This window comes from Hevea brasiliensis, chromosome 13 (assembly GCF_030052815.1).
Source record: "Hevea brasiliensis isolate MT/VB/25A 57/8 chromosome 13, ASM3005281v1, whole genome shotgun sequence".
NCBI lineage: Eukaryota > Viridiplantae > Streptophyta > Magnoliopsida > Malpighiales > Euphorbiaceae > Hevea > Hevea brasiliensis.
The window spans coordinates 80,976,098-80,994,481 of NC_079505.1; the positions used below are offsets into that span (position 1 = coordinate 80,976,098).

Below are 18,384 nucleotides of genomic sequence, written 5' to 3' on the forward strand. Positions count from 1 at the left end.
AATTAATGACATAAGTCGTTATTAGTTATGTCATTACACATGAATGTTATAAAATTAGTATCAAACTAAATAATAGCTAAATAATTTTTTAAAACAAAATTACGAAAAAATCTTTAATAATAATAATAATAATAATAATAATAGTTGAACTTGCAGATTATGATTAATGGGACGTTATTGGTCTTAGTTTTTATTTATTTATTTATTTATTTGATAACAAGGAAAGGTAGGTTTTTGTTTTTATGGATTGAATTGATCATTCATCTGCCAAATATTTTTCGCACTATAATTGCATTTTGCAACCAAACCTCGTAATAATAAGCTTCTTGTTCTTCACACTTACCACGGGCAGGGGGTGGCAATTTTGTGATTTTATGCATGGAAGGGTCTGTCCGTAGTACCAAATCCAATCGCTCCAACAAAAATTAAGCAGGGTGAGCCTACCCGTGATAAACGGTCAATACGGAGGACGATCAATACACCTCCGCAATTTGACGGATTGATAGGAGGGACTAGTTAACTCTACGGTGCACTAGCTAGTAGGCTAGCCACCGGCCTTTTGGCATGTTCCTCCCTTTCTCTTACTCTGCTCGTCTCAGTCTTGGCTTGTAACATACTTGTCTGCTGCGACATCCAGAAACTGAAAAATAAGAACAAGAAGGAAGACAAGGAAAAAGCACACTGCATTTTAGGAGAGGGATCGGCGAGGGAGATGGGATCTGGAGCTGGAAGCTTCCTCAAGGTGCTTCTCAAGAACTTTGATGTTCTTGCTGGGTGCGTTTGTTTCTCACTCTTCTCCTCCTTATTCTTCTCATTGTGCCTATTTTACCTATTCGATTGAATCTAATTGCTTAACAAAGTCAAATGCAGCATTAAGTCTGGGTTTTGGTTAAGGTAGTGACTAAAAGAAGGATTTTGTTGGACCCTGTTCGATAGTTTTACCAGGATGCTAAAAAATTGGAGACTTTGAGCTATCGAGACCAGTCGAACACTTAATTTTTCTTTTTTCTTTTAAAAAAAATTGTTTTTATATCAAAAATGAGAGAAGAGTAATTATAAAGATGGATTAAAGACATTGATCGTTGCCAATGGGTGAGAATATGATTCTTAACTAATTTCTAATTTTGTTTAATCTGCAGGCCTGTTGTTAGTCTTGTTTATCCTCTGTAAGTGGCATTCTATCTCTCCTTTCTTTTTTCAAATTTTTCTCATAGTAGATTTTATTGGTGTGGGTGACGAGACTGAAATTTACATAGTTATTATGGTTATTTAATTTCTTATTATGGTTATTTAATTTCCATTTTTGGCAGATATGCCTCAGTTAGGGCAATTGAGACCAAATCTCCTGTTGATGATCAACAATGGCTTACTTATTGGGTCCTTTATTCTATGATTACACTCTTCGAGCTCACCTTCGCCAAAGTCATTGAATGGTAAGGAGTTGTTTTGCTCTTGACCATGTAATATACTTGTTTTCTCTTTGTTATATGCATCATTGTTAGAGAATTTTGAAAGCTAAAAGTAGGAACTGCATTCAAATTTGCATTTGGATATATTTTGGAGTCTATATATATCCAATCTCAATCGATCCTAAATGTGCTTTTTTTTTTTTTTTTTTAATGTTTTGTCAGTAGAATTTAGTAGTAAATTTATTGCCCTAATTTCTCTTATTTCTGAAGGGCACATGTGATTAACTATGATATTGGTGTTTGATGCAAAACTGCAAATTCAATATATTCTTTCATCGTGAAATAAAAATTTTTCAAATAATCTGAAATTTTGCCTTTGTTTTGGTAATTTCACCAAGAGTTGAAATGCATCAAGTGGATAAGTTGTTATTGCGTTGCTGGAATTTTCTATATCTGTAATGGCAGGATACCAATCTGGTCATATGCGAAGCTCATTCTCACATGCTGGTTGGTGATCCCATACTTCAGTGGCGCTGCATATGTTTATGAGCACTTAGTGAGACCTCTCTTTGTTAACCCACAACAAACCATTAATATCTGGTACATCCCAAGAAAGCAGGATGTCTTCAGAAAGCCAGATGACATTTTAACTGCTGCTGAGAGATACATTGAAGAGAATGGGACTGAAGCATTGGAGAAGCTGATTCACAGGGTATGCCTTGAAGTCTTAATGATTGGTTTTTCATCCTTAAATACTCGTTCTGGGAACTAACTGATTCTAAGAGTGAGTTGTAATGAGAAGCCAATTGATTACATAGATCAGGCCTGTTCCCTAATTGACAGTAACTGTGGCAGATTAAATATTCTTCTTTCTAAGAGTACATGTCGTAAATGTCATCAAGTAATCTAATGTACCCATTTTTTTTCCTTGCTCCTCGTTGGTTTGCAGGCTGATAAGTCCAGGAGTAGCCGTTACCCAAACACAATCTTCAATGAGGACTATAGATATTAAGGCTTGCAACTCTCAATTTGCTCAGTTACCTGGTACATTTTCGTTGGATATGACTCTGACTAGAGTTTTGGGCTTATCTTCGTAGCCAAAACAAGAGTTTTCTTTCGTGTAGGAAACTGGATGTTATAATGTTACAATATGTACTTGCCTGTCATTTTGTTTCTTTTTTCATTTTTGAACCCTGCACATAGACCTTTCTCATGGAACTAAAAGACACGTATTATTTAAAGATATCATGCATCAATTCTTCGCTAGTCTTGGCTGAAACTATTACAACCGCTTTTTGCGCAAACACATAAATGTGTAATGATGGATGCATTTACTAGAATGTGAGGGTGTGGGAATTGGGTTCCAAAATCAAGCATTAACTTTTTATGTGGTATGATTCTTATATATAATAAAGGACTGAAGTATGTGCTCCACTCATAATTACATTTTTATATTTGTGATTCATAGAATTGTATTCTTATTCTATGTGATAATATTATTCTTTTTTAATTATAACTTCGTTTAACTATTTGTTTAAGTATTTCTCATAAATAGCACCTTTATATGTGCTATAACTAATTCATATCTTTTTCCAAAGATAAAGAAATTCCATTAATATAATCATAAAACTACCTTTAATAATTAAAAGGACAGAACTACCGGTAAAAAAAAAAAAAAAAGGCGACGGCAGCTAAAAAAAAAACCGCTTTTTTCTTCAAGAAGACAACTTCTTGAAGAAGGGAATGGTAATCTCTGAAACATTTTCTTTTGTTTGGTTGAATTCTGTTTCACAAGATAGATTTATTTTATATTTATTAATGTATTATTAATTTTTATAATAGATTTATTTTATATTTATTAATGTATTATTAATTTTTATAAATTCAATAGGTATAAAAAAAAATTTATAAAATAAAAAATTATTATTTTATTTATTTTTATTAAATATAATTTAGAAAAAGAAAATAAATAAATTTTAATTAGAAAAATATTAAAATTTAATTAAATTTTATATTTTAAATTATATCACATTAAACAGTAAATTTTATTTAAAATAAATTTTATCTAAAATTAAATTAAATTTCACAAAATTTTTGTGGAATGAAATTCAATCAAACAGTATGTTAACAGTAACAAAATGAAAAACATAAGATAAAAATAAAAATGTGTTAATTGCCATTGTGTCCAACCATGAAGCCCAAACACGCCATGCCCACTAAAGGGAGCACAAGAGTAAGGATAAATTTGTCATTTAACTGAATCATTGCAATTGCAGCCCATTTCAAAGGGTTTTTATGATTATTTTATTTTTAATTTTTTTTATTTTACTCTTTACATTATTGAATTAGAATTTATTAATTTATATTATTATTATTATTATTATTATTAAAATAAATTCTGTTTTGTAAAAACTAGCATGAAGGTAAAAAAAAAAACATAGAGAATTAAAAATTAATGCGTTCATGAAAGTACTTTGATCCTTCGTAATTTCTATGTATTTTTTATTCAATTTTAATTAAAATTGTAATTTTGAAAATAATTTTACTTCATTTACTTCTCTAAAACATTTTGATTTTTCTGCTAATAACACATATTTTGAAAAAACTTAGTGTGATCCTTGTTAACTGCTATGCTCCTAAATGCGGCCATTATCCTTGAGCTAAGAAGAGCAAAACTAATCTCAAATTAAATGCGTGCATATATCTTTGTTTGGTTGGGATGATTAACCAGTTTGTTTGGTCGGCATTTTATCTCAACTTTTTAAAAAGTCAAAAACAATTTCATTTACTCACCAGTAAGGATAAGTTACTTCTGAATAGAGAATTTGAACTAAACAAGGCTCAAAATTGAAGAATCTGTCTCTTGATTCAGTTATGGTTGATGCGATGGTAAACCAACCTCAACCTAGATAGGAATTGGATTAAAAGAAAAAATGAGCAACCCTTTGCTGCCCTTATCCCTAATTGGATCTTAAAACCCCAGGATACAAGTATATTGTGGAAAACTTGAAAAATATTTCAAGAAGACAACACTTTGGCATCTGTAATCCCTGGAATTGATGTTAAAACCAATGTGAACAATGTGCTGGTTACATGGGAAAGCAACAAAACCTCATAATATATGCAAAAGAAAGTAAAGCAGCAGCTGCTGCTGCTGTTATCATTCAGAGATTAGTTATAACCTCCAGAAAGACTACATTTACCTTTTTCAAAAAGTTTTAAAGTCTAGAGCACAACGAAAGATCACAAGTATCCTGCGATCAATGCAACCAAGATGCCCTGAAAGTGTCATCCCTTTTCCTAGGCAACATCATACATTGCTAATCAAAATTCAGGCCTCATCTTCAGCTTCCCCATTATTCATCGCTTCATACAAATATTCCTGAGCTTCTTCAAGTGCAGATTCCTTAGCATCAGCAGCATACAATATCTTCTTGATTGCAACAGCCATCTGCAAGCATATAAACAAAGCCATAAATTGAACATGCAACCCCTTGCACACCACGTTAATTTCACTAATCATGCTTGTCTGTCTCATTTATATAAATAAAATTTGAACAATCTTGCGTACAGAAAACTTACTGGTAGATCCTCCAATTCAGGAGTTTGACAAAGTAACTCTATATCCCTTAATTTTGCAAAGTAAAAATCTCTTTCCTTTTCCAATTGGTCCACAGAGAGCTTGAGGTCAGCGATCTGCAAATACACAACAAAATTTAGCACTCAAAGCATAAAATTCAATATTGCGGGCGTACAGAAGGAAAAGCAATATCAGTTGAAAATTTTTAAATAACTTAAAGATATTTCATCTTGTCTAGTACATAATCCTCGACCACTGAAAAAAAAAAAATCTGCATTGATGACCATCATAAACACAAAAGCCAAGGGAAATGAAACCTGCTCATGTTATGAAATTCAAGCTAGAAAACCTGCTCATGTTTTGAAAATAGTGCTGGATACCTCCTTGGACAAAGTCTCTATCTCTGCTGAAGAATTAGCTCCACCTCTCACAGCACTTCCCCTCCCTTGCTTTGGTCCTTTAGTAATGTGCATCAAACAATGAGCAGGACTGAAAAGGAATAAAATAACAATGTGGGGCACAACAAACAAAATGTTTTACAATGCAACTAACCAGACATTTTACTCAGGCCAAATGGGTCGCCAGAGGCAGAATTGTGCATATTGTTCGATTGCAGTGATTTTGCAGTCTTCAAACTACCCTTGGAGCTACGGTCCTTTCCACCCTTAATTCTCCGTTCCACAGGGTTATAGTTCCTATAAGAAACATTAAATAAGCAATAATATATGTTCAAGGTTAAGATAATACCAAAAAATTATGGTTAAAGAATACAACATAATGTAAAGATGACAATGCAAAAGAAAGCAACAAACTCATTCATGATGCCACCATTTACAGAATCACAGTATCGTTTCAACCATTGTAAGAACTCTAAGTTGTCCAAAGGTCGGCTTTTAACAAGCTTGTTAACTTCGATATGCTGCCATATAAACCAAAAGGAAAGCAATGTAAATAAAAATATAATTTTAAGCCCTAATATTAGAATAAAACTTGCGAAGCCTGCTTCCAAAATAAAATGCTGACACTATAAGTCTATAACTAACGGAGAAACAATCAATTCATTTGTTGACACAATATCCTCAATGACAGTGTTGCTAAACAAGCATCTGCATATATAATAACATCAGAATTTGATATAATGCCAAGGAAAAATATTTATAAATTTTTTTATTTCATTGGATTAAACCAAACTAGCAGAGTCATCTTCCAATTTCTAAGTTTAAATTTGTTGACACAATATCCTCAATCACAGTGTTGCTACACAAGCTTCTGCACATATAATAGCATCAGAATTTGATATAATGCCAAGGAAAAACATTCATAAATTTTTTTATTTCATTGGATTAAACCAAACTAGCAGAGTCATCTTCCAATTTCTAAGCTTAAATTTGATATCGCTGAAGCAACAAGAATCTCCTACATTGAAAAATCTAGCACTGCAAAAAACATGGAATCGTGTAAAAAAAATTCCAAATGTTTCTAAGGAAAGAAACTACAATCTCATCTTTGATATATTGCAAACTTCCTGTTGTGGACTCACTTATGAGTCTAATGCTTTGCATGAGAAATGAAATTGAGATCAAATGATGCGCATCAAATTCAGATTAAATTTGAAAATGTAATTTACCTTTTCAATTTTCAATTTGTTGAATACGTCCTGCAGAACCTTGTAATTTTGGATCATATCATATTCTGTTTTTGCATCAAAATTCACCTATAATAAACCACATTGAAACCCAGGTGAAGCTATTCCATCATTAAAAAAATTGACAAAATAAACAAGGCGGTTATGAAGGCATGAGAGCATCTTCTCACCTTGTGCATCGGAACAACTCCTGGATAAGTCATATCCATCATCTGACACTGCACAGCACCAGATGCAGCCTAGCCAAAAATGCCAGTCCTCTATCAGAATCAGACCACGAGGAGAGGAAAGCATACGAAAACACTAACTTCATCATCATTAAAATTTTAAAATGTCTCATTCCTTGCACTTTTTTAGTTCCAAGAAAGAATAAGTAAATAGTGGGTACTTCCCTGTGATATCAGCTAAATAATTCATGATCATCAAGTGAACTGTACTGTTATGGGAACTTCTAATGGGATCTTACCAGAACAATTTTCCACTATATCCAATAAGGTTATTCTACAAATTCAGTTGAGGGTTTTGTAAAGATGAAAAAGCATCTATCCCGTGATAATAAATTTCTTAGCTTTCACAACCGCTATCCATAAAGAAGTTAATACCATGTAATGCTAATAGCTAACTTAATCTAACCCATGAAAGTTACCCCTCAAGCCAACGTTTTTCAAATTAGGCAATGCCAGAAAGCATGAAAAAATATCAACAATCGTCTAGATCAATTGTACTTTTCTCACAAAAATTCCACTTCCATAATTGGACAGTTAAAAGCAGCGCCTTGTAACATTTTGATGAAAGACCAATAAACAAAAATCAAGTAGGGTAGCATATAAACACAATGGCTTCCTTTGGAATAAATCACCTGCAAGAAGAGAACTCATTCTCGGACAATCTGGTTTCTATTTCTTTTTTAATTTCATTCCAAACGTGAGAATTTACAAAAGGAATTGAATTCTTACAAAATTCTAGTAGTTTCCAAACAGAGGAATAAAATTAGGGAAAGAATGTAACCCGGAAAAAGATAATAGTAATTCTCTATTTAGTACTTGGGAAAATGAAAACGCAAGCTCATAAGAAAGATGAATGAATGTTCTAAGGCAGCTTTTCCGGAAAACAGAACCCATTTTAAAGCAAAATATATATATTTGCTTGGAAACACTTATAATGCATGCCCAGAATTCCTAAAACTACACAAAATCACAGGCAGCACCCCTCAAATTAGATAAAAATCCAAAATTTAACAAGCAACAACATAATCCACTGAAAGAACACCGGCAATAAACCAGAAAATTTAAAAAGAGGAACCTCTTCAATGCGAGTGAGATTGAGCTGAAGCCTATTGTTGATCCACGTCAATATCTCATTCCTTCCAACAAAATACGCACTATCCATCATCCCTATATTCGAAGCCATTTCTTCTTTGTTTTGTTACTTTTCTGTGCTTCTCTGCCCCTTCTCTTACTCTCTCTATCCCACAAACAAAAGCAAAAAACTATAAACAAACAAAAAAAATAAAACCCAAATTTTGTCTCTTCCTATAATACTGAACTCAAGAAGGACAAAACTTGAACAAACACAAAGCGAGAAAGAAGAAGAAGAAGAAGAAGAAGAAGAAGAAGAAGAAGAAGAAATGGGGATGAGAATGTAGAATATTTAGATTGGATGGAAAGGAGAGATTAGGGGAGAGACCATGATATTAGGGGTTCTTATTTTCGAAATAGAATTTAATGTGTGATTTTATAAACCGAAACACAGAGAAATGAATGGTGTGGGAGAGAAACTGAAGAAATAGACAAATGCAAGTAATGCTTTTGGTTAGCTGTCAACAACCGGCCCATGTTTACATAGAAAATTTTAAATAGATTCTGTTAATCCTATTATTTATAAAAATATTTTATGTGAAAAATATTTTTAAAATTTTTGCATACAAAAAAATGAGTCTAGTAAAAATTAAAATATTGTTTGATTTAACTAATAAAATCAATTTATTTAAGTTTATAAATATTTAAAATTTTAAATAATTATATGTATAGTTAAAATATTTATAAGTTAAATATTTAATAAAAAATAATTAAAAAAATATTAAATAAGATTTATGATAAAATTTTAATAGTTAAATAAATATAATATAGTAAAATATTGTTAAATTAATTTATAAGTATCAAAATAAAAAATTACATTCTCCTAACTTATATTTTTTAGTTTATAAATCATATAAATAAATAGATTAATTTATTTTTAAAGTTTATAAGCTAATTTGATCATTTATAAATTAAGATAAATATTTTTTAAATCATTTTCATTTTATTTTTCTCATAAGAGAAAGTTATTTTTTTGATATTGACAATGTTATTAAAATATGAAAATATATATTAGTTAAATATTATAATTAAATAATAAAAAATATTTTTTATATATAAATTATTTTTTATGATAAATTATTTATATTTATTTATAATTATATTATTATAAAATAATTTTATTAATTTAATCAATATACATAATGTGACATGCTAAGTTGCTTAAAAATTTCTCTTATTATATAATATGGTTGATATTTTTCAAACAAAATTTTAACGTTTAATATTAACGAATCTAATTTTTCTTTTAAGAAAAAAGAAATTCAAGTCATTTCCCTTCTTTGCCTAAATCTATTTTTTTTTTTATAACATATCAATTATTTCTACACCAATAAATGTTATTAAGCAATAACATGTTTTTCAAAATTGAGTGGTAAGTTATTAACTAAAATATTTATTAAAATTGAGAATTAACATTTATTTATCAAAATCTCAAGAATAATAAATAATTTTATTCGCGAAATAAGTTAATAATTCAATATTTTTATTTTATAATACATGAAACAAGGAGTTTGAATTTTAATAATTACATACTAAATAATAATTAAAATAAAAACAATAATAAATGACATATCATTGAATGAGTATAGTTTAGTGGTATTTAAAAAAAAATAATACACTAATAATAAATTACATTTGACTAGTCTAATTAATTTTGTGATTAAAAAACATATTACTAATATGATAAATCCAGTTTATGGAGATAAGCATGAGTTGCATCAGTCTCCATAGATAAAGAGCATTGCTCACCAGTCACCACAAACAAAGCATTAATCTAAACATCGAAATTTATCACCATATCTTCTGATAAGTAATCTATGATTGAATAAATAGAATTTATATCTTATATACATGTGACCTGTAATTTCAAGGCTACTATGCAAAATGGACTCTTGTGTATTGCAGTTGGGATGTCTGCTGGGGATAACCAAAGCATACCTCAAAAAATTTTGTATACATTTTGTATTAGAAATGAGTAAATTTTGATTATAATTGAAAAATCTAATAAAATCATTTTAGTTTAAATTTTTTTTAGTTCTTTTTTTTTTTTTTATTTGGTTAAGAATTTTTTTTTTTTTTATTTTGTCAAATCTTATTCTCTTAGCTTTCCTTTTTATTCGTTTTTTTTTTCATTGCATCTGTTTATTTATTTATCTTCTTTACAATTTTTCATATATTTTCTTTTATATTTTAATGATGTTCATTGCTTTGAATAATAACATTGATTTTATTATTTATAATATAAAAATTAGTATTATTGATTTCCTCTTTTAATAGTTGAATTTCTATCAAATTCTGTTTTAATAGTTTTTTTTTTTTCAATCTTCATACGGATCTTGATCCCGTTGTTTATATTTTGACGAAAGAAATTGAAACTAGGAATTTACATAAACGTCACTCTCCGCATTTAAAAATTTTAAGAGAAATTATAAAAAAAATATTTTATAATTTTACGAGTATTCTTTCCAAGAATTGTGATTTTATTCATTTTTATTTTAAAATTTTTGATTTACATTGTAATAAAATGATACTCTAAAATCTCTCACCAATAATAAAAATGATTTTCATTTACTTTTCATCAAAAAATTACTGATGTGGATTGAAAAATTAATAATTTAATAAATGAAAAATTAAAAATTAAAATTTTCATAAATTAAATTGCGTTTTGATAATAGTATGAAATCTTAAATATCACTTTATCACCAAATAAATTATCGGTCTTGAAATAAAATGGGTGACATCTTAAAATATTTTTTGATAATCTTCTTAAAATTTTACTTCAAAATAATCCATCAAACCAACTTGAATTTAAAAAAAAAATCAATTTAATTTGTAAAAATATTAGTTTTTAATTTTTCAGTCATTATAATTTGTCTACTCGAATCATATGCAAAACCCTATTTAATGCATGTGAAGTGAGTCAATGTCACCACCACACACCTATAGCTAGCAGTAGCCTCGAAGATCCTTGTTTGTGCATGTGAGTATGGAAGAATCTCATTCATATTTTCCATCAAAAAAGAAAAAACCCTTACCTGTAAAACACCAAAGGATAACGTTGAAGAATAGATGCACTCGGTCTCTTTCAGCCTCATCCCAGGATGTGACTTCTTGCTTTACTGCCAATTGCCATTAGGCGTTTCTTTTTTAAAACCCTTATTTGTATTTATATGCCACGATATTAAGAATAAAAATTTTATTTCATGATTTAAGAAAAAAATTAAAACTCGATAATTCCATTTTTTTTTTAAATAATTTATAGAATTCTAAAAAATGCTATTAAATTATAAGAAAAGTGGTAGCAAGTCCCTAACATTAATGTGGTCGTATTGGTGTTGGATTGGACTAATTTTGAAGACTAGCATTAATAAAATTATTTTCTTGGTGTTAGATTTGACTAATTTTAAAAGTATTATATAAGAAAGTCTGTTGGTTTGACTAATTTTGAAATATAATATAAAAAATATATAAAATTGAAATTGATAAAAATAAAAAAAATAATATAATTAAGTCCAATTAAGATTTGAATTTCTAATATTATTTTGGTCAAGCATTGAATTCCTAGTAACCTTGCTCACCACTACAATAAATTTGTAATAAGGGCACTTTAAGGAATTAAAAGGTACTATAATGTGTAGATGTAAGATGCTTTTATTTATTAATTATATAATATAAAAGGTAAAAACTTTAAAACAGTAGTGTGAAAATTAAAGATGCAAAAGATGTAAAGTTACTTAAGCCAAAGAGATGGCAGATGTGAAGTGTGCTTTAAGCCATGAAACTAAAGCTTGCAGAAGTCTAGGGCTTCAATGTGAAGACAGAAAGTTGTACCCATTTCATTTGTGTCTCTACAAGATTCCTCAATCCAGTCTTGTCTTTCAACATCTTTCTTTGTCATACAATGCAGAACTCTTATGGCTATGGACAACCATTATTTCGTGTGAGTTTTCAATGATATAATGGTTTTTTTCTTATTTATAAATATTAATAATTATTACAAAAATATTTTTAAGAGTTTTTTTTTTCCTTTAAATTTCAACAGAAATTAAAATTTAATTTTATAATTTTAAAAATTAATCTAAGGAAATATTTTTTATCCTTTTTTAAACTTTGTTTTTAATTATATTTTCTAAGCAAAATATATTTTTCTTTAATTTTTTTAATATTAAATGCATTTATATATTCATAAAATATATTTAAATTAAGGATATAGTACTTTATCTCATAATCCAATTAAACAAAAAATTATATATTACAAAAAAATAATCATATTAAATTCATAATATCATTTGTCCAAAAAAATTACTTTATTGAAAAAGTAATTCTGAAGAATAATTTTGAATTTTGATAACTAAATTTCTCTGGATAGAACCTTGCTTGATAAATAATAATAATAATAATAATAATAATTACTATTATTATTATTTAAATTGGATGGCTGAGTTTTATAGAATTTAAAAAAATTAACATCTTGAATATTGAAAAAGAAAAAAGGCCTAACTTAAGGAATTAGGAGGAATTGATTTATAAAAAAAAAAAAAAAAGCGGGGAGAATTTGATTTTGGGCTGATTAAATGGGCTGCCCACTTTGGAAATGAACTAAAGGACAGTTAATGGGCCGTGCCTGAAACGAAGCCCATTAGACAAATCAGTGTGAGAGAAACTGGCATTAGGGTTTTATGGTTTCCTTGCTTTATAAACGTTCATTCTCTGGGACGTAACGCCTAGTGAGAGACCAAAAGCTCTGTCATAGAAACGGCCCCCTTTGGAGCAGAGCCATGGTGCACGTTTCCTTTTATCGCAACTGTAAGCTTTCCTTCTCGCTCCCTCTCCCTCTACCTCTGTGTGTACATTTTCTTTCTACTAAATTACATGTATGCAATTAGTGTAGCAATTTTTTCTTCTACGAGTGAAGGATTTACTGTGATAATCGTGTACTTTGATATTTTTGGTGTAAAGCTCTCTCTGTGTGTGGTGTTGGTTTTATTTTTTATTTTTTTAAATTTTGTGGTTGATCCGTAAGTTGCTGGTCTAATTTTATTTTTTAAACTGGCTTATGTGTTGTTTGGTTGCTGAGAAAATTGTGGAAAACAAAGGGAAAGGAAGTGCCACGCCTAGATCTATTTATTTATTTGTTTATTTATTTGCTTTTGATTCACGACTAGGCTAAAATGGTTGTTTTGCACTTTGAGTAAAGGTGTTTGTTCATCAGAATGCTGAATAGTTAACTTTTTTTGGCTTTAAGGTTTCATGTTACTTTTAGTTGCTGACGAAGTGATGGGCAATAATAGGTAAATTGGTTTTGAAGCTGTAAATTTTTTGGTTTGGAGTTTTTTGATCCAATCAAATAAAAACTTCCATCATATGTAGTTATATGTGAAGCTTGATTAAGCATTTTGGGCTTACCTAGTCTTTTGCAACCTAAAAAGCCCTGCTTCCCCTGCTCCTTGTTAGTTCCAAACAGGCTCCAAGCATATATATATATGTATGATATATGATAATTGATTTTGTGTTATATTTCTGAATAAATAGATGGGAAGACATTTAAGAAGCCCCGTCGTCCCTATGAGAAGGAGCGATTGGATGCAGAGCTGAAGTTGGTCGGAGAGTATGGTTTGCGGTGCAAGAGAGAGCTGTGGAGAGTCCAATATGCACTGAGTCGTATCCGTAATGCTGCTAGAATGCTTTTGACTCTTGATGAGAAGAACCCTCGCCGCATCTTTGAGGGTGAAGCTCTTCTCCGCAGGATGAACCGCTATGGTCTATTAGATGAGAGTCAGAACAAGCTTGATTATGTATTGGCCTTGACAGTGGAGAACTTCCTTGAGCGCCGCCTGCAAACACTTGTGTTCAAGTCTGGTATGGCAAAGTCCATCCACCACGCTCGGGTGCTTATCAGGCAGAGGCATATCAGGTGAGTTTATGGATAATAAAAGTATGTCATTTTCATTTTTTGTTGAGATGTTGCCTGTTGCTTTGTGGATTTTAATAATTTAGCCATCTATATCTTCTACTACTGATTGTAAAGGTTTACATTTCCAGTCAAGTTACAAAATTGTGAGCTCTAGACTCAATATTTTTCTGACAGAATCATTGGAGTATACTTTGATGAAATTGGTACTGGCCATTGCACAAGTGTTATTGTGTTAGGCATGATGATGGTAGTTATATCTGATCTGATGGATTATGTGATGATGGCACTGTATTAATAGGTCTTAAACTGTAAATATGGTGATTATTAGCTCTTTTGTGTTGCAATGACTTGAAAGGAGTGATATTATGTGTTAGGGGGGCAATGCAAAGCTATCACAAGGTATGCCAATTTTTTATTTATTCGCCTAGCTTTGGGACTTGACTGAATAGCATTTGTTTGTAAAGACCACAGCCATGCGATGTGTTGAAGTGGAATTTTGCTGTTCAAATCTCTCCACTGATTATCAAAAATGGGGGAAACAGATGATTAGGAAGCAGCTTGAATTTCATGTTGCTAAAATACTGGCTTGGGCCCAGATTAAGATTTGGGAAGTTAAGGCGTTTGGTTCAGTACATGTATTGATGTTCATGCTGGCCCTGTTAGAAATCTGGAACTTATTTTTAAAAAAATTCTTTGTCATCCCAAAGTGCTGATGTTCTAATCATGTTTGGAAGAATCGGTTTTATAGATAAATTCCCTGATGTTTTGAAATGCAGTTTAGTTATTGTCATCAACATAAATGTTGACTTGTATTGAAAATATTTTGGCTGCCTTTTATTGTAGAAGGATGATACAGCCATTTACGAAATATGCTATATCCTCAAAATTTTTGGGTTGGCAGGGTTGGAAGGCAGGTGGTGAACATCCCATCTTTTATGGTGAGGGTTGATTCACAGAAGCACATTGATTTCTCCTTGACTAGTCCATTTGGTGGTGGGCGTCCTGGAAGAGTGAAGAGAAAGAACCAGAGAGCAGCTAGCAAGAAGGCTTCTGGCGGAGATGGAGATGAGGAAGACGAGGAGTGAGTCACGAGTTTAGGACCATGCTATTAGAAACTATGCTCTACCATCTCAGCTAGTTTTGTTGTTACCTTTCAAGGGGCTAGTGTTTTCTTTTTCTTTTCTTTTTTTGAAGAAATATTATTGCACAAATGGTTTCGTTTTTGAACTTTGATATTGGTTTTGTTTTGTGATGAATTATGTAGCTATGACCTGGGCTGAGGATTATTATCATTTTTTTCCCCCAACATAACTGGCTGGTCATTGAATATGTGTTGCGATGTCTAATTAGCTAAGGTCTTTGTTAATGGCATGGAAACTTAGAATCTATTGCGTAAAGCCAGATATCTGTTGGCATCCTAGCAGGTCAGGAGGCTCAATCTTGTTATTTCATGACTTGATCAATTCATGCAGAGGCTTTCCATTTATTTTTTTCTTTTAATAACTGAAAAAAAGATTCACCGCAAAGTTGTTCAGTTGTTCTCTACCATTGCATTTCACTTTTATCCTAAGGGCCGTTGAATTGAATTTATGTAATTTGAGCTCTGAGCTTTACATTGGAGTGAATATCCCTGTTTAGTATGTTCTGTTGTGTGCTTTGTTGCCTACTGAATTCCTTCCAGCAAAGTTGAAAATGGGAAAAAAATTGAGTATAAAATAGGCTTCGAGTGTCCAAGTGGCAGAGCTGATTTATTGCCCTCATCTAACAAATTAACAGCTTGATCGCTTACCAATCTTCGAAAAGTGCCTGTAAGTGTGCCATAGCTGATAGCTTAAGTAAGTTCAGGGTTGCCTTGACCCGAAAACCCAGATGATCTGAAGATCTAGTTTCACACTCAATATTAAAAATTCAGGGTAGTTGCAGAATTTGAACTTTTCAACAACACATCCGAGCAAGAATTTGCCATCTGTACTTCTCTAACCCCATCGATTCCCTTCCCTGAAGCTAATGCCTAATAATAGAAATGCCATCAGTTGAAAAATCTCCCGAAAATGAACATTTGACGACAAAACCATGATTAGATAATTACTGTTATTTTATACCCTTGTGTGCCAACCACATCTATATCTTATTTTGTTTCTTTGATAGTAGGCGAACATAAATCAAGATTAAGATCTGGGGCCCAATGCCAATAATTAGCAGAAGAATGCTAGCCATCATAATAAAGACAAAGCAGGAGAAGAATAAGACAGAGATTAGCGGAACAAAAAGCTGCATGCTTATCAAATTAAGCATGTAGTTGAGAAATTGATACAAGAAAATACACGCTAGCTAGCATCATAATTCCATATCAGCATATGCATAGAAAAGAAGAGAAGGAGGAGGGTATTGAGTAAAACTTGTATTATTGTGGTAGAATACTCATAATAAGGGATTCTATGTCGATATTAGTGATGTCCATAGAATCCAGCAACTGAGATAGTCTTTCACTTAAGTCATCCACCTCTCTTTGTAGCTTCCTGATGTAGCTGCATGTTTCCTTCAAAATTTTGGATGCTGATACCTATAACAAAGCACAAAAATCCCTGCTCAGAATTACAAAATCACAGTAGGCTTTGCTGCATGCATTTTATTTAGTAGTTTTTAACTCGAGTTAAATAGTTCTATATTTATCCATGCATTTCGAACATGGTGCGTATGAGAATTCAGAGTCTTCGTGTACATGCATAGGTTGGAACTTGCATGGTATGCTCTGTCTAATGTCGAAAATGTCTGTATTGTAATGTGTTCAACAGAAGACAAGATTGAACAGTGAACCACACCCTTGTCTAACACTAATGTGTCCTGAAGGAAAGTTGCAAATTAAGGTAAATCCATTCTTTGGTGGAAATAAGTTAATGGGAGTCTTAAAGAAGTGAAGATAAAAAGAAGAAGAAGAAAAAAAAAGAATCTAGCCTATACCCTGGAGGACTGCCTTTGATTAAGCTGGGGTAGCAATGCTTGTAGTTTCAAGATCAGCTCATTAATCTCATCTTCAGTGATTTTTGTGGCTCCTGATGATCTTCTGCTAGACATGGCTGAAAATCTGTGCTTGGCTGCTTGCTTTCTTTCAGTGCTTTGCTATTTGCTACTATCCGCACTCAGCAGCCACTAGGGGGAAGTTGGAATGGCAGGCAATAGCACAGCTTAAAAAGAGTTCAAGAGAGGAGGCTTGGACACAAGTTAGTTGGACAAACACATTAACAAGGACATTAATGATTTAGATAAACATAATTAGGTCCCTCATTTCGGCACTTAATGGGCCCACATAAAATCAATTAGGTCCTTCACAAATTTAGTCTACTAAAAGACAATTAGCTTATCAGCTTCCTAGTTTAGTTGCACATTAATCAAAATACCCACACTAATAGGACTTTCTTTTAACTAATATAAACTCAATTTTATATAAGAGCGAGTTTAGCGATTCTTAAATTAATTATATACAATAAAATTTATATAAAATTAATTAAAATATGCATATAAATAAAATAATAATGATATAAATCTTAATATAAATATTTAATTTAAAACTATTAAACTTATATTTAATTTAAAACTATTAAACTTATATAAAATTGATCATATATATATATATATATTTAATTCTAATTATGGATGTCTACTTGCTGCCAAAATGATGATGCCTTGTCTCTAGACTTTAGCTAGCTTTAGGGGACAATGAGGGCATAGTTTATACCAATTTTTATCCTTTGCCTTCCTATGTCAAGAAGTTCTGTTTTGGGCTCAGATCATTTCTGTTTTTTCCATTGCCTTTTCCCTGTCTCTAAACAAAATTTTGTTCTGGGTTCACTCCATTCAACAATATTTTGATCTTTGATGCCATTTCTAGTTGAACCACCAAATTCTAATTGCCCTTTAAAAAAAAAAAAAATTAGCGAAGCTTTAATGATTGAAAGAAGTGTTATGAACACATAAAAGTTGATACACTCTAATAAAATTAAAAAAAATAAATACGTTAGTTTTTACTTTAATACCAAATATCAATTTAGTAAATTATAATATGTTTTAATAAATGAGTTTTAACTCAATAATATTAAAATCGTTTTTAGAGCTGTTGATTCTCGAGTTCAAGTCTCTATCGAGACCAATTAAAAAAAAATTATGATATGCCTTGGGTGACAAAGACAAAATCACTAGACTTGTGAGGAAAGTAATTTGTTCTCAATGAGAGTTGACCCTTATCTCTCACCCATAGAACTCAAGCATGTACAATAACTTATAAGTACTCATGTTTTTAATATAATCATTATTTTTTTAGTGCATTGATGTGAACTGTTTTGTTTGAAAATGAACTTTGGTTTAATGGTATTAAAAATTATGAGATTTTGAGTTCGAATTCAGCTAAGCTAATAAACTAGTAAAAAAGTAAAAAATAGATGAAAATCTCTCATATGAACACCAACATCAACCCATGTTTG

General features: G+C 30.9%; 4 protein-coding genes across 4 annotated transcripts; 2 read left to right on the top strand and 2 right to left on the bottom strand.

Annotated features, from left to right (window-relative positions):
* Positions 1-524: 524 nt before the first annotated feature.
* Positions 525-2,675, top strand: LOC110643602 (HVA22-like protein a). Its single transcript, XM_058132452.1, has 5 exons — positions 525-774; positions 1,140-1,166; positions 1,311-1,433; positions 1,875-2,121; positions 2,359-2,675. Exons 1-5 carry the CDS (start codon positions 713-715, stop codon positions 2,419-2,421), a joined length of 522 nt encoding a protein of 173 aa, XP_057988435.1. The 5' UTR covers positions 525-712; the 3' UTR covers positions 2,422-2,675.
* Positions 2,676-4,442: 1,767 nt separating this feature from the next.
* LOC110643601 (microtubule-associated protein RP/EB family member 1A) lies at positions 4,443-8,436 on the bottom strand. The gene is made up of 8 exons (XM_021796059.2): positions 7,937-8,436; positions 6,805-6,873; positions 6,617-6,703; positions 5,802-5,908; positions 5,542-5,684; positions 5,370-5,446; positions 4,992-5,105; positions 4,443-4,860 (listed from the first exon to the last, which is right to left on the bottom strand). Exons 1-8 carry the CDS (start codon positions 8,042-8,044, stop codon positions 4,741-4,743), a joined length of 825 nt encoding a protein of 274 aa, XP_021651751.1. The 5' UTR covers positions 8,045-8,436; the 3' UTR covers positions 4,443-4,740.
* Positions 8,437-12,656: 4,220 nt separating this feature from the next.
* On the top strand, positions 12,657-15,198 carry LOC110643603 (40S ribosomal protein S9-2). Its single transcript, XM_021796061.2, has 3 exons — positions 12,657-12,798; positions 13,525-13,906; positions 14,808-15,198. Exons 1-3 carry the CDS (start codon positions 12,771-12,773, stop codon positions 14,989-14,991), a joined length of 594 nt encoding a protein of 197 aa, XP_021651753.2. The 5' UTR covers positions 12,657-12,770; the 3' UTR covers positions 14,992-15,198.
* Positions 15,199-16,161: 963 nt separating this feature from the next.
* Positions 16,162-17,094, bottom strand: LOC110643606 (transcription factor PRE4). Its single transcript, XM_021796066.2, has 2 exons — positions 16,868-17,094; positions 16,162-16,469 (listed from the first exon to the last, which is right to left on the bottom strand). The coding sequence occupies exons 1-2, from the start codon at positions 16,979-16,981 to the stop codon at positions 16,311-16,313; spliced, it is 273 nt and encodes a 90-aa protein (XP_021651758.2). The 5' UTR covers positions 16,982-17,094; the 3' UTR covers positions 16,162-16,310.
* Positions 17,095-18,384: the final 1,290 nt, after the last annotated feature.

Coding starts and splice junctions, on each gene's coding strand:
- LOC110643602 (XM_058132452.1), top strand. CDS start 713: ATGGGATCTGGAGCTGGAAGCTTCCTCAAGGTGCTTCTCAAGAACTTT. Junction 1,167..1,310: donor GTTAGTCTTGTTTATCCTCT/GTAAGTGGCATT, acceptor CATTTTTGGCAG/ATATGCCTCAGTTAGGGCAA. Junction 2,122..2,358: donor TGGAGAAGCTGATTCACAGG/GTATGCCTTGAA, acceptor GTTGGTTTGCAG/GCTGATAAGTCCAGGAGTAG.
- LOC110643601 (XM_021796059.2), bottom strand. CDS start 8,044: ATGGCTTCGAATATAGGGATGATGGATAGTGCGTATTTTGTTGGAAGG. Junction 5,685..5,801: donor AATGGTGGCATCATGAATGA/GTTTGTTGCTTT, acceptor TGTTTCTTATAG/GAACTATAACCCTGTGGAAC. Junction 5,106..5,369: donor TAGAGACTTTGTCCAAGGAG/GTATCCAGCACT, acceptor GTGTATTTGCAG/ATCGCTGACCTCAAGCTCTC.
- LOC110643603 (XM_021796061.2), top strand. CDS start 12,771: ATGGTGCACGTTTCCTTTTATCGCAACT. Junction 12,799..13,524: donor CGTTTCCTTTTATCGCAACT/GTAAGCTTTCCT, acceptor CTGAATAAATAG/ATGGGAAGACATTTAAGAAG. Junction 13,907..14,807: donor ATCAGGCAGAGGCATATCAG/GTGAGTTTATGG, acceptor TTGGGTTGGCAG/GGTTGGAAGGCAGGTGGTGA.
- LOC110643606 (XM_021796066.2), bottom strand. CDS start 16,981: ATGTCTAGCAGAAGATCATCAGGAGCCACAAAAATCACTGAAGATGAG. Junction 16,470..16,867: donor ATCAAAGGCAGTCCTCCAGG/GTATAGGCTAGA, acceptor GCTTTGTTATAG/GTATCAGCATCCAAAATTTT.